The sequence below is a fragment of the Lynx canadensis genome, chromosome E2 (genome assembly GCF_007474595.2).
Source record: "Lynx canadensis isolate LIC74 chromosome E2, mLynCan4.pri.v2, whole genome shotgun sequence".
In the NCBI taxonomy this organism is placed as follows: Eukaryota; Metazoa; Chordata; class Mammalia; order Carnivora; family Felidae; genus Lynx; species Lynx canadensis.
In genome coordinates, this window is record NC_044317.1 from 45,689,386 (window position 1) to 45,704,352 (window position 14,967).

The 14,967-nt window shown below is 38.2% G+C and overlaps 1 protein-coding gene across 1 annotated transcript in view; it reads right to left on the reverse strand.

The window, feature by feature from the left end:
* Positions 1 to 14,967, reverse strand: part of LOC115502133 — a 101,622-nt gene that overhangs the window by 72,550 nt on the left and 14,105 nt on the right. Inside the window, exons 4-6 of the mRNA XM_032591455.2 lie at positions 12,730 to 12,856; positions 12,326 to 12,421; positions 5,897 to 7,089 (exon numbers count right to left, since the gene is read on the reverse strand). Coding sequence (XP_032447346.2) covers positions 5,897 to 7,089; positions 12,326 to 12,421; positions 12,730 to 12,856 — 1,416 coding nt within the window. The remainder of the gene's footprint in view (positions 1 to 5,896; positions 7,090 to 12,325; positions 12,422 to 12,729; positions 12,857 to 14,967) is intronic.

Below are 14,967 nucleotides of genomic sequence, written 5' to 3' on the forward strand. Positions count from 1 at the left end.
AGAGCCCTGGAAAAACCTCTAATGCCAGATACTTAGCTAGCTACCTACAGCAGTCTCCTAAACTTTATCCTGCTATTTATGCATTTTAGTCAAGTAAATCCTTCCCAGTTGTGTTTATTTCTCACAAATGTTAGTGGCCATTAGGAGGAAAATGGTTTTCTTCATCAAATTAATTTTTTTTTATTTTTTTAAACTTTTTTTTTAACGTTTATTTTTGACACAGAGAGAGACAGAGCATGAACGGGGGAGGGTCAGAGAGAGGGAGACACAGAATTGAAACAGGCTCCAGGCTCTGAGCTGTCAGCACAGAGCCCGATGCGGGGCTCGAACTCACAGACCGCGAGATCATGACCTGAGCCGAAGTCAGCCGCTTAACCAACTGAGCCACCCAGGCGCCCCTCAAATTAATTTTTTTAATGTTTATTTATTTTTGAGAGAGAGAGAGAGAGAGAGAGAGAGAGAGAGAGAGAGAGTATGTGTGTGAGCAGGGGAGGGGAAGAGAGAGAGGAAGACACAGAATCCGAAGCAGCTCCAGGCTCTGAGCTATCAGCACAGAGCCTGATGCAGGGCTTGAACTCATGAACCGTGAGATCATGACCTGAGCCAAAGTCAGACACTTAGCCCACTGAGCCACCCAGGCGCCCCTTCATCAAATTAATTTGTGACATGCTGGAATATACAAGTTGAACTCTGGGGCTTACTGCTATTTCTGGACTCTATTCTACTGCATTGACCTGTTTGTCTATCCTTAGACAGCCACTACAGTCTTTCTTGCCTTATCATAGTCTTCTAGCTAGTCTTGAAATCAGATGCCATAAGTCATCCAATTTGCTTTTTCTCAATGCTTATTTTTAACTGTTCTAGGTCTTTGGGTTTCTATACCGTAGCTCCCCACTTATCCGCGGTTTCCCAGGTTTCAGTTACTCTGTTACAGTCAACCACAGTCCAAAAATGTTAAATGTAAAATTCCAGAAGTAAACAATTCATGTTTTAACTTGTGCACCATTCTGGGTCCTGTGATGAAATCTCCTGTTATTCCGCTCCACCCCACCCAGGATGTATCCCTTTGTCCAGTGTATCCACACTTTCTATACTACCTGCCTGTTAGTCACTTAGCTGTCTAGGTTATCAGATCAATTTTTGTGGTATCACAGTGCTTGTACTCAAGTAACCCTTATTTGAATTAATGGCCCCAAAGCACAAGAGTAGTGATGCTGGCAATTTGACAATGTCAAAGAGAAGCTGTAAACTACTTCCTTTAAGGGAAAAGGTGCGAGTTCTTGACTTCATAAGGAAAGAAAAAAAATCAGATTCTGCACTAGCTGCAGCTTCAGGCATTCACTGTGGGTCTTGGAACATATCCCTTACAGATAAGGGAAGGGGAACTAATGTACACATCTTAGAATAGATTTACCAATGAAAATTTAAAAAGCATGCTGGTATTTTGACTGGAATGGCATCAAATCTACAGATAAATTTGGGGAAGTTTGATGAAAGATACTGAGTTTTCCGGCCATAGCCATAGCATCTCCATTTATTTAGATCTTGTCTTACTTCTTTCAGCAATGTTTTGTACTTTTCTATATAAAGGTCTCTCATATCTTTTATTACACTTATTCAACTAAGTATCTTATTTCTTCAATAAACTATATTTTGCTTTTTGTTTCATTTACACTTGTATATTGCTCATGTAAAGGTATACATTTATGGTCGATTGATTTTTGATAACAGTGCCAAACCACCTCAGTGGAGATGAAAGTCTTTTAACAAAAAGTACTGGAACAACTGAGTATCTATGTGAGGGGGGAAAATGAACCTCAACCTGTACTTTATCCCATACACAAATATCAATTCTAAATGAATCATATACCTAAAGTTAAAAGTTAAGACTATCAAGCATCTGGAAGAAAACAGGGTTTTCTATATAATCTTTAATCACTGAGCTCTGTTTAGTTCTGCACTAAAGAACATAATCTGTATGATGTTAGTCTGTTGACAGTTACAGAATGTTTTATGGCCCAACATGTGGTCTGAGTGTTTCCTGTACAATTGAAAAGCAAGTATATTCTGTGGTACAGAGTGCAGAGTATCATTAAGTCAGTTAGGGAAAGTTGGTTAATAGTGTTGTTTAATCTGGATTTTAATCCATCCAGAAAGTCCTCAGTATCATTGTAGGCTCTAATTTCTCTTTATCCCTGCAATCTCTTTATCTGTACTCCATCTACCCATATCCATTCCTATCCCCATCCCATGCACCGCACCCAGGTATGGAAAGTCACATAGCAATCTGGTCATCTAAAAAGGGCTTATTCTATCAGAAATTCAGTTCAGTACTTCCTTGCCTCCGCCACTCTTAGTCCCATAGGAAACTATTACTTTTATCTTGTCAAGGTTTTTCTTGCTGTTGTGGAAGTAAAGGCCTTTCGTACCCCTCTACATTCTAATTGCAATGAAAGTTGACATTCTGTGTTTAATAATCTCTTTCCCACCTCCCACTTCACCCTCGTACTAACATACATGGCAATGATTGCGTTCATTGGCTGTTTTAAAGACTTCAAGTGAGAAGTAGGGTATAAATGGATGAATGCTGTGGTTTTGTAGCAAGTAGGATAACTCTTTATTTATAAAATAATCCCATTCTGTCAAATACTGCTAAGAAAAAACAAGAAGAGTGCATCTAGAAGGCATTGGGGCTTGATAGTGTATTTTCACTTGAAGTGCTTTAGTTATTTGAACTCTAGAAATTCCATGTCAGTTATCTTGTATTGCATTCCAAGAATTCCTTGCTCTCCCAATCCATTTGGTTCCTGAGTTTCTGATACTAAGGGATACCATGTTATCTAAATCAATTTGATTTTCAAGTTTCAGAAAGCAAGTAGGAAGTTTGGATAACGGTTTATCAGAAACATTTTGTTCCTAAATCCAGATTATGACAGATATTGGTTTTCTTTCAATAGATTACTAGATTTTATTTACTAATGTATAACACTGCACATTTTAATTACCAATTCTGGGCATATTGTCTATTTATGTTCTTGTGGCAAGTTTTAACACTAGGATTATAAGTTCAGAAAAACAGATAACTTGCTATCTCAGTCTGTGTCCTAAAAGAGTTCCTAAAACATTTCATAGATTTCATCTATTAAATACATCTAATTTGGTGTCTTCCTTAGTAATAGCTATGTGACATTTAATTTTGGTCTAATTTTAAAATGTTCCTTTTGGGCTGCCTGGGTGGCTCAGTTGGTTAAGCATCAGACTTCGGTTCAGGTCATGATCTCGCAGTTCATGGGTTCGAGCCCCACATCAGGCTCTGTACTGACGGCTCGGCACCTGGAACCTGCTTGGGATTCTGTGTCTCCCTCTCTCTCTGCCCCTCCCCTGCTCATGGTCTGTCTCTGTCGCTCAAAAATAAATAAACGTTAAAAAAAAATTTTTTTTTAAGTTCCTTTTGGAGGAGAATCTATTAAGATTTTATACGTTTTCTGTAGTCAATTCTGATGTCAATTCAATTTCTTTATAAAAGTCACATACTTCGTCTAGATTTTCAGATATGGTATAAAAATATCTATAGTACTTTTAAGTTTTTTAATTGATATTAAAACTCATATGCTATTATATTCACCCTTTTAAAGTATATTGTTCAGTGGTTTTAGTGTATACACAAAGCTGTGCAACCCACTGTAATCTCAGAACGTTGTCATTATCCGAAAATATATAGTCCTTTCAAAATTAAATATGTAGTCATTTCAGTCTCTAGTTCACACTGCTGTTCATTTATCATCCTTACTTCCCCACACAAATGACTAAAGTATGTCTACCTTTTTTCTGTCAAATAATCAGAGCTTTGGTTTCAGATCTTTTACTTCTTTCTTCCATTTATTTTTGCATAACTAACAATGCCTTTCTCTACCCACGTTTTAGACTTATTTTTGCTTGTTTAAGCTCCTTGGGTTCTATATTGAATTTATTAATGATGTCTCTATAAGAGATATACGTGCATATTGGTTTATAAAACTTCCAATACAACCTGCCATTCACAGGTTTTTCATTCGTGTTCTCATTTTCATTCACATTTAAATAATACATATATTAAGGACTTAGTTCCTTAACCCATGTTAATCAATAGGGGGCACTAAGTTAAAATTCAGATATTTGATGGGTATCCTATTGTTACTGTTTCTTCCCCTGATTCTGGTAAAAAAAAAAAAAAATGTGGCTTGTATGTTTTCTGCTTTGGGGGTAACTAATTACTAGGAAAAATATACTTATCTCTTCTTGTTTTTTGACAGCTGTCTTTTTAACTACTCATCATTATATCCACAGGGTTTCAGACTGACATTAATTTTTGTGCAGCATAGAAGATGAAGTCTGAAGGAAGACTATTCATACATTCTTTTTCTTTTCCTTTTAAATTTCCATGCGGGATAATGAGTGATGAGAAAAGCTTTCCAATACTTATTTCATTCATTTCTCTTTTTTCATTATGAATTCTTTGATTTAGACAAAGGTAAAGAACATGGTTAAAATCCTTTCCACAAATAATAATGAAGAAAACTATGAAAATGAGTGTATCATTGATGATAGTGGACTTTCACTAAATATTTACTATGTGATAGGAATAGTTCTAAGCACTTTACATTTATTAATTCATTGAATCTTCACAACAAACCAATACATATAGCATGATTATTTTTACTAATACATGAGAAAAAAACTCACTAACATATATAAGTAAAAAGTAAAACCAAAACAAAACAAAACTAGAAGGATAAACACTTTGATAACAGTGGTTTAATTACCTTTCTAGTATGAGATTGGGATTAGAGTTGATGAAAAGGAGCAAAACAGTTTATGGAGAGAAAATGTGGATAATTTCAACAATTAAAACAGATGTTTTGGGGCACCTGGGTGGCTCAGTCAGTTAAACGGCCAACTTCAGCCCAGTTGATAATCTCACAGTTCGTGAGTTTGAGCCCCACATCAGGCTCTATGCTGACAGCTCAGAGCCTGGAGACTGCTTCAGATCCTGTGTCTCCTCTCTCTGTCCCTCCCCAACTCTCTCTTTCTCAAAAATAAATAAACATTTAAAAAAATAAAATTAAAACATATTTTAAAAGAAAGAAATATCCAAAGTTAAATTTTTGGCCATACGAATCAGGGCAGATTTCATAACTGCAAATGTTCAGATGCAAACAAAACATGAGTAATAAAGTCATTTTAAAAAGTCATAAAGTATAAATATATCATTTTAAAAACCTATATTTACTGAAATGGCAACCATATTTTTTTGGCATGATCAAAACAGGTGAAGGGATAACATGTATACCATGACTTCTTTAAAAATAAAATCTGGTAGGATTTGCTCTACCAACTTAAGAGTAGTCATCTATAACTGGTATGATTACAATTAATCTTGGCTTTTTAGTTTCTGTTTTTCTGTCTTTCTGTTTTATGTAAGAAAGTATAAATTTGTAACATGAACAAATGATTAATACTGACTTCAAAACCAAGGATATAATTCCACAATTAAAAAATAACAAGGTCACACAATTTTAAACACTGTGATATTGGTATAAGCACAAATATATAGATCGGAGAAGAAAAACTACAAGCAAATATAAACAAGAATATAATGTGTCACCAAGAAGGCAGAACAAAATAATGGGGAAGGAAAGAATTATTGAAAAACTGCCCTTAGTACAGATTGGGGGACAGAGAATATGCAAATGTCAATTTAGAATCTTAATTCATAATTTAGAGTGAAATATATCTGGATTAAAAAGAAATATAAAATAAAATTTAAAAATAAAAAATAGTGAAAGGGTAATTATCAAATATGAATTTCTTTTCGTTTAAAATATGAGGAAAGTGACAAGAGCTTTAACTTTTATTATTCATCAGTGTGAATTCCCTGATGACGAATGAGATCTGAGCCACTACTAAATGCCTTCCCACATTCCTTACAGTTATAGGGCTTTTCACCACTATGAATTCTCAGATGTCGTGTAAGGTTTGAGCATTTATTAAAGGCCTTTCCACATTCATTACATTCATATGGTTTTTCATCTGTATGAATTCTCTGATGTTGAAAAAGTTGTGAGTTCTGAGTAAAGGCCTTCCCACATTCAAGACATTCAAAGGGTTTCTCACCAGCATGGATTCTCTGATGTTGACGAAGTTGTGAGCTCTGAGTAAAAGCTTTCCCACATTCCTTACAATCATAGGGTTTCTCCCCAGTGTGAATTCTCTGATGATTAGTAAGTGCTGAGCCACTACTAAAGGCTTTGCCACATTCCTTGCATTCATAGGGTTTTTCACCAGTGTGAATTCTCTGATGCTGAACAAGCTTTGAGCTCTGAGTAAAAGCTTTGCCACATTCCTTACATTCATAGGGTTTCTCACCTGTATGAATTCTCACATGTTGGAAAAGTTGTGAGCTCTTAGTAAAGGCCTTCCCACATACTTTACATTCATAGGGTTTTTCACCAGTGTGAATTCTCTGATGGTCAATAAGATTTGAGCAATAGCTAAAGGCCTTCCCACATTCCTTGCATTCATAGGGTTTCTTACCAGTATGAATTCTCTGATGTTGAGAAAGGTATGAGCTACAACTGAAGGCCTTTCCACATTCCTTACATTCAAAGGGTTTTTCACCAGTATGAATTTTCAGGTGTCGAGTAACATGTGAGCCACAACTAAAGAATTTCCCACACTCCTTACATTCATAAGATTTTTCACCAATATGAATTCTCTGATGTTGAATAAATTGTGAATTCTGACTAAAAACCTTTCCACATTTTTTACATTCATAGGGCTTTTCTTCATTATTAATTATTTGATGTAGAGTAAAGAATGTCTGTTGAATAAATGTGGGCATGTATTCATGAGTGAATATTTCTTGGCTTAAATGCCCACTTTGATATCCCAGTTGTTTTTCAAAGTGGCTTCTATATTCCAAAATGTCTCTAAAACTGGAGTACTCAAGGCCATGCTTTGTAAGTCCCATTATCTCCCTCTGGCATGATTCTATTTCATAAACTTCCTTCTTCAGAGATAATAACTTGTTTTCACACATTGATTCCAGATCTGAAAGAAAATGAAATGATAAATATTCTCCTCCCCCTGCCCCCCATTTGTGAAAAGTTAAAATTTTATAATAGAAATGGAAAAGTTAACGTGAAAATAAGATCTGGTAGTAAATGACATACAGTTATCAAATATATCTGTTTAATCTGAAAATGGACCAAAAGAATGCATTGAAATTAATGAGATATAATGCAGAATGTGGAGGGAAGAGACTACAGAAACAGGAAACCACAATGATTCTCAAATATTGATATGGATCAGAATCATAAGGAAAGGATGATAAATATACAATACTTGGGCATATTAAGAGATTACAAATTATATATACATCTATATAAGCATGGATGTATGTGTGTATAAGAAACCACAGTGTACCATCATACTATCTGTATTACAAAAAGTGAATAATTTTCTAACCTCCATTAAAGATTTCCTAAGAGGAATAAATACGTATAGGGGAAGATTCTTGGGCTCTGTGGTATCATAAAGAATAAATTTGGTCTTTGTCCCAGAACTTAAAAAACTCTTGGAATTTCCTGATAGGAGTGGTTTTTTTGCTATGCTAATGAAGTGATTCATGGCAGATCCCTAGATAGCTACAGAATGGGGACTGGTCACCAGAAGGATCGAGCATGTTGTTAGAGGGTAGGGACTTTCAGCTACTTGACCTCTGGGGATAAGAGAGGAGCCAGAGACTGAGTGGCCAGTGACTCAATCGATCATGCCGAAGTAATTAAACTCTAAAAAACACTCTGGACACCAAAGCTCAGTGGAGTTTTCTGGTTGGTGAACACACTCGATGTGCTGGGAAGGTGACACACTTTGATTGCACGGGGAGAGGGCATAGAACCTCTGCATCTGGAAGCCCACTAGACCTTGCCCTAATATATATCCTTCAGAGTAAAACTGCAGTTATAAGTATAGAGCTTTCCTGAGTTCTGTGAATCATTATAGCAAATTATTATACTTGCAGGAAATTATTATACTCGTGGAAATCCCCAAATTTATAGCCAGTTGCTCACAAGTGTAGGCCTCTAAGAACCCCAAGACTTGCAGCTGGCATCTAAAGTGAGGGCAGTCTTTGGGTGCCTGGGTGGCTCAGCCGGTTGAGCATCCAACTCTTGACTTCAGCTCAGGTCATGATTCCAGGGTCATGGGATCGAACCCTGTGTCAGGCTCCACTCTCAGCATGAAGTCTGCTTGGGATTCTTTCTCTCTCTCCCTCCCCTGCTCATACTTTCACTCTCTCTCTATAATAAAAAAATTTTTTTTAATAAATTAACAAAGATATGGGGCACCTGGGTGACTCAGCTGGTTAAGCGTCCAACTCTTGGTTTTGGCTCAAGTCATGATCTCACAGTGAATGAGTTCGAGCCCTGCATCACACTCTGCACTGACAGCATGGAGCCTACTTGGGATTCTTTCTCTCTCCCTTTCTTTCTCTGTCCCTCCCCTGCTCTAGCTCTTTCTCTCTCTAAGATAAATAAATAAACATTTAAAAAAAAACTTAAAAAAAAGAAAGGGAGGGAGGGCAGTCTTGAGTACAACCCTACTGTGTTGTGGGGTCTATGCTAACTCTGGGTACTTAGTATCAGAACTGCAGCACTCCCAGTTGGGGTGGAAACAGAATAGGTTCCAAAGTAAGGATATATTGGCCGCAATTTGAAAGAGAGAGGGCTAGCCACAAGGGAGAAGAACCTAAAGTAAGTCTAAGGTTTGGAACTAAACTGATGTGAGTAGCCTATAGGGAAGACTCAGAATATGTTATGTTCTAGTGATTCAGTAAAAATACTGCTTGCCTTGGAGTTTTGTGGTGCTGATCTCGTGAGAAGAGAGAGACTTGCTCATGTACCACTGCAGTGACTGACAGAGGAGGCAGCTAAAGTTTGAGGCAGACAGAAAGAAAAGAAGACAGTGCAAAATACTGTCATGGTGGGGCACCTGGGTGGCTCAGTAGGTTAAGCGTCCGACTTTAGCTCAGGTCATGATCTCACGATTCGTGGGTTTGAGCCCTGCATTGGGCTCTGTGCTGACAGCTTGGAGCCTAAAGCCTACTTCGGATTCTGTGTCTCCCTCTCTCTGTTCCTCCCCCACTCACACTCTGTCTCTCTCTCTTTCTCAACAATAAATAAAGGTTAAAAATTAAAAAAAAAAATACTGTCATGGAAAGATGACAGGAACCAGAAGCAAACTGACTGGAGTGGAATTCCAACTCTGACAGCCACTCACTGTATGTTCCTGGGCAATTATTTCATCTTTCTAAGTCCCCATCTCCTCTTCTACAAATGGGAGATAATCCTTACCTAATGATTACTGGGAGGGTAAGGAATAATGCGTGTAAATGTCTTTGAGTAAAGTGCTCAGTATTTGATAGCTATTATTATGAAAGAATTTTTTACCCAAAATGGGGATTTTAGGCAAATAAAATGGAGCCTAACGGACCATCTCAAGCCAGAAACAAGGAATCCATTCCAGCATAATCTTTTTCTTCTATCCCCATATGATCTTTCAGCGACTTTCACCTAGTTAAACTCCTAAGTAATTTTTAAAACTGTCCTCTTCTATGTCCACTGCCAATGAATGGCCTCTTCCAAACCAGAATCACCTCCTACTTAGACCACTGCAGTAGCCTCCCAGCCCATCACCTCACCAAGTTCTCAGACTCTTTAATCTATTCAGCAACCAAAATTAATGTGGCCTGGCCTTCCACTGCTCAAAACCAAATTCCCCATACTCACTGGCAAAGGCTAAATGATCTCCAGTCTTGACTCACACTCCTCTCTCGCTTGCTCATGGGCCCAGTAACACTGGCTTTCTTTCAGTTCTTCAAACACACCAAGCTTTCCCCTCCTAGCAGGGCCACACAGGGGTTCTTCCCTCTGCCTGGAGTTTTCTTTATATCTTAAATAGTAAGACCTAGCACTGAGCCTAGTACTACAGTAATTCTGAAATATTGATAAGCACAAATGATTTTTCACTGTGTCTACATTAACAGTAAAATCAGGGCCGCCTGGGTGGCTTAGTTAGCTAAGTGTCCGACTTCAGCTCAGGTCATGATCTCACAGCTCATGGGTTCAAGCCCTGCATCAGGCTCTCTGCTGTCAGTGCAGAGCATACTTTGCTTCCTGTCTCCCTCTCTCTCTGCCCCTCCCCAGCTTGTGCTTTATCTCTGTCTCAAAAATAAATAAAAACATTTTTTAAAAACCCACAACAGTAAAATGATATGAAAATATCTGTGATTTCCATTCATGTCAAAATCATAGGAACTCCTAATACTGCTATGGTTTGTTTCATACACCATAATAGGAAGATATGCTAAATTTCAATTAGAGGATACTAAATATAAAGATGCATTTTTTCTTTTCATCCAGGTTCATGGACTCCCTAAATTTTATCCAAAAGAATCCAAAATCAGCAACCTCTGAGTTAGAGTGATCCTTTAAAAACATGATGTCACTCCTCTGCTCAAATCATCTCATTCAGAATAGAATTCAAAGCCCGTACCAAGGCCCACCACACCCCAAATCATCTGCAGGTATACCCACTTCCCACCTGCACCTAATACACAAACACAAACACATGTACATCCTGCTACTTTGCTGATCTCCTTTCACACAAGTCCCTCTTTGCTTATTTATTCTGCTCCAACCATAACGGGAGGAGCCAAAAAAGCTCCCAGGGACTTTGTTCTTCCTTTTCCTTCTGCCTAAATCTCTTCTACCAGATATTTACACTACTTGTTCGCTCACTTTCTTCAGGCCCTGGTTAAAATATTACCTCATCAAAGAGGCCTTCTCTACCCTCCCTTCATATCACTTACCACCATCTGACATTATGAATATATCTATTTTTTTCTCTCTCACCTTATAGGACATAGGCTTCGGAAGAGCAAAACTCTGAATTTTTTGTTCAGTGCTGTAATCCCAGCACAAGGACCAATGCTTACGAGACAGTAATGCTCTCCTGGAGCCTTTAAGGTAAGGTAACACTTTATCCTAAATCTCTCTTCCTCTGCCACCTCTCCCTTTCCATTATAGGCACAGACCTTTCTGTTTTTCCCAATACTGTCCATCATAGATGGTGACTACAATCACATACGAGACTCTCAACTACTACTTCAGTATGGATTTTCTTTTTTTTTCTTTAATTTTTTCTAATGTTTATTTATTTTCGAGAGAGAGAGAACAGGAGTTGGGGAGGGATAGATATAGAGGGAGACACAGAATCTGAAGCAAGCTAAGCAAGCTGCAGGCTCCAAGCTGTCAGCACAGAGCCTGACGTGGGGCTCGAACCCACCAACCATGAGATCATGACCTGAGCTGAAGTTGGATGCTTAACCGACTGAGCCATGCAGGTGCCCCTCAGTATGGGTTTTCTACTTCTGCATATTTAGCCTCTGACTTTCTGCTAAGCTTCCTGATTCTCTTTACTAGATTCTACTTTTTTATGGATATTCTGATTTATATGGATATATTTTAGCCCTACTTTTTTTTTTTTTTAAATTTTTTTTTTCAACGTTTATTTATTTTTGGGACAGAGAGAGACAGAGCATGAACGGGGGAGGGGCAGAGAGAGAGGGAGACACAGAATCGGAAACAGGCTCCAGGCTCTGAGCCATCAGCCCAGAGCCTGACGCGGGGCTCGAACTCATGGACCGCAAGATCGTGACCTGGCTGAAGTCGGACGCTTAACCGACTGCGCCACCCAGGCGCCCCTAGCCCTACTTTTTTGACTCCACTTCTTAGTAACATACATGATTAGCAAACTGCAGCACCTGGCAGACTCCCTTGCACAAATTAATAAATGAAAAACATTGGGTAAAGGAAAAACGCACAACAAACTGATAAAACAAGTCACTAACAAGTAATATTAATGAAGACGAGTACTTGGAGGAGGGGCAGTGCACATACACACACATGTTTTTTGGGGGGGTGGTAACAGAAAACATTTAGAGGAGTCCAAGAGGAAGAAAAGCTAGCAAGAAACTGATTCTAAAATACAGGTAAGAGTTTTACTGGAGGGGAAGTAAAAGGCACCTTCTACCTGAAGTTACGAGGGGTGTCGGCAAAAAGTAGTAGAAAGAGTAGTAAGTGAGAGAAGGAATGAAACAGGTCATTTGTAAACTCATGATAAAAGGACTTACTTTTTCCCCACAAGTCTAGATAACACCCAAGGGTGCTATTCCTTTACGGATCAGCTGTAGTGCCTTGCTCCTGCCCAATCATTTCTCACTCACCTGAACATAGGCCTTTTGTCAGCTCTCTGCCAACCATCCAGGGCTCTTTCCCTTGTTCCAATAAGGAGATGACTTGAGGCTTAGGAATGTAAAATCCTGCTCACAAGAAAAGATATGGAACATGGTTATGCGGTGGGTAAACCAGATCCAGAAATCAGATCCAGTCCCTTGATGACCAAAGAAGAGATGCCACTACAGGAACAGCCAGAGAAAAAGGATGACGCTTCAGCCACAGTCACTGCAGTTGCCCACTTCCAACTCTTCCTTTTCATTGCAGCTCAAACCATTTTTTTGGGATAGGGAGCAGAAATTCAGCTGGTAACTTGAAAAGCAGCTGGGAAATTCACTGTGGAAAAGAAACATTCCAGAGGAGAACTCTAAATTACTGGTATAGGAGCCCTTACCCATTGACAGCAGATTGCTATAGTTCTCCAACATCACATCTCTGTACAAGTCCCTCTGACCAGAGTCCAGGCACTCCCACTCCTCCTGCGAGAAGTCTACAGACACATCACTGAACACCACTGAGCCCTGAAACAATAAACATATGTATTACTTGTGTAATAAGGGAGACAATTCAGAGGCTACTGCATTTGTATTGTGGGGTAAAGAAAATGAGCAATTACATTGGTATCACTCAATCATTATCTTTTAGGATCTTAAAAATAGATGCAAGAATAATCAGTTTATTTTATAATAAAATATTTGGGGGTGCCTGGCTGGCTCAGTCAGTAGAGCATGGGACTCTTGATGTCGGGGTTGTAAGTTTGAGCTCCACATAGAGATTACTTAAAAAAAAACACAATCTTTAAAAAAAAAAAATCTAGGCATAAACAAGAGGTGAAAGACCCATACTCTAAAACTATAAAACAGTAATGAAAGAAATCGAAGAAAATAAAAACAAATGGAAAAGACATTCCATGCTCATGGGCTGGAAGAACAAATATTGTTAAAATGTCTATAATATCCAAAGCAATCTACAGATTTATGCAAACCCTATCAAAATACCAACAGCATTTTTCACAGAACTAGAACACTCCTAAAATGTGTATGGAACCACCAAAGACCCTGAATAGCTAGCCAAAACAATCTTGAAAAGGAAAAAAAATGCAGGTATCACAATTCCAGACTTCAAGTTATATTGCAGAACTGTAGTAATCAAAACAGTATAGTACTGGCACAAAAATAGACACATAGATTAATGGAACAGAACAGAAAGCCAAGAAATAAACCAATAATTGTATAGTCAATTAATCTATGACAAAGGAGGCAAGAATATCCAATGGGAAAAAGACAGTCTCTTCAACAAATGGTGCTGGGAAAACTAGACAGCAACATGCAAAAGAATGAAACTAGATCACTTTCTTACGCCATGCACAAAAATAAACTCAAAATGGATTAAAGACTTAAATGTGAGATCTGAAACCATAAAATTCCTAGAAAAAAATACAGTAGTAATTTCTCTAACATCAGCTGAAACAACATCTTTTTAGATATGTCTCCTGAGGCAAGGGAAACAAAAGCAAAAATGAACTATTGGGACCTTATCAAGATAAAAATCTTCTGCACGGCAAAGGAAACAATCAGCAAAACTAAAAGGCAACCTATGTAATGGGAAAAGATATTTGCAAATGACCTATCTGATAAAGGGTTAGTATCCAAAATATATAAAGAACTGATCTGACTCAATACCCCAAAAAACAAATAATCCAGTTAAAAAGTGGGCAGAAGATATGAACAGACATTTCTCCAAAGATGACATACAAATGACCAACAGACACATTGAAGAGATGCTCAACATCACTCATCATCAAGGAAATGCAAATCAATACTACAATAAGATATCACCTCACACCTGTCAGAATGGCTATAATCAAAAACAAAAAAATCACAAGTGTTGACAAGGATATGGAGAACAAGGAACTCTCTTGCACTGTTGGTAGAAATGCAAACTGGTGTAGTCACTGTGGAAAACAGTATGGAAGTTCCTCAAAAAATTAAAAATAGGGGGCACTTAAGAATGGTAAAGGATTGGTGGGGCACCTGGGTGGCTCAGTCGGTTAAGCATCTGACTTTGACTGGGGTCATGATCTCGCGGTTTTTGAGTTGGAGCCACACGTTAGGCTCTGTGCTGACAGCTCAGAGCCTGGAGCCTGCTTCAGATTCTGTGTCTCCCTCTCTCTCTGCTCCTCCCCTGTTCACACTCTGTCTCTCTCTCTCTCAAAAATAAATAAACATTTTAAAAAATTAAAAAAAAAAATAATGGTAAAGGACTGGGACACCTGGGTGGCTCAGTTGGTTAAGCGTCTGACTTCAGCCTAGGTCATGATCTCATGGTTTGTGGGTTTGAGCCCTGCATCAGTCTCTGTGCTGACAGTTCAGAGCCTGAAGCCTGCTTCAGATTCTGTGTCTCCCTCTCTCTCTGCCCTCCCCTACTTACGTGCTGTCTCTGTCTGTCTCTCAAAAAATAAATGTTAAAAAAATTATTAAAAAAAAATAAAGAATGGTAAAGGATTATCTGGTTAGACTGAGGAGAAAAGGGGACCAAGGATCCTGAAGGGCAAACCTGATAGCTAGAAATGTCAGGAGTAGGAAAACAAATACATGACCATTAAAACATTCTTTTTTTATTTGAAACTAAA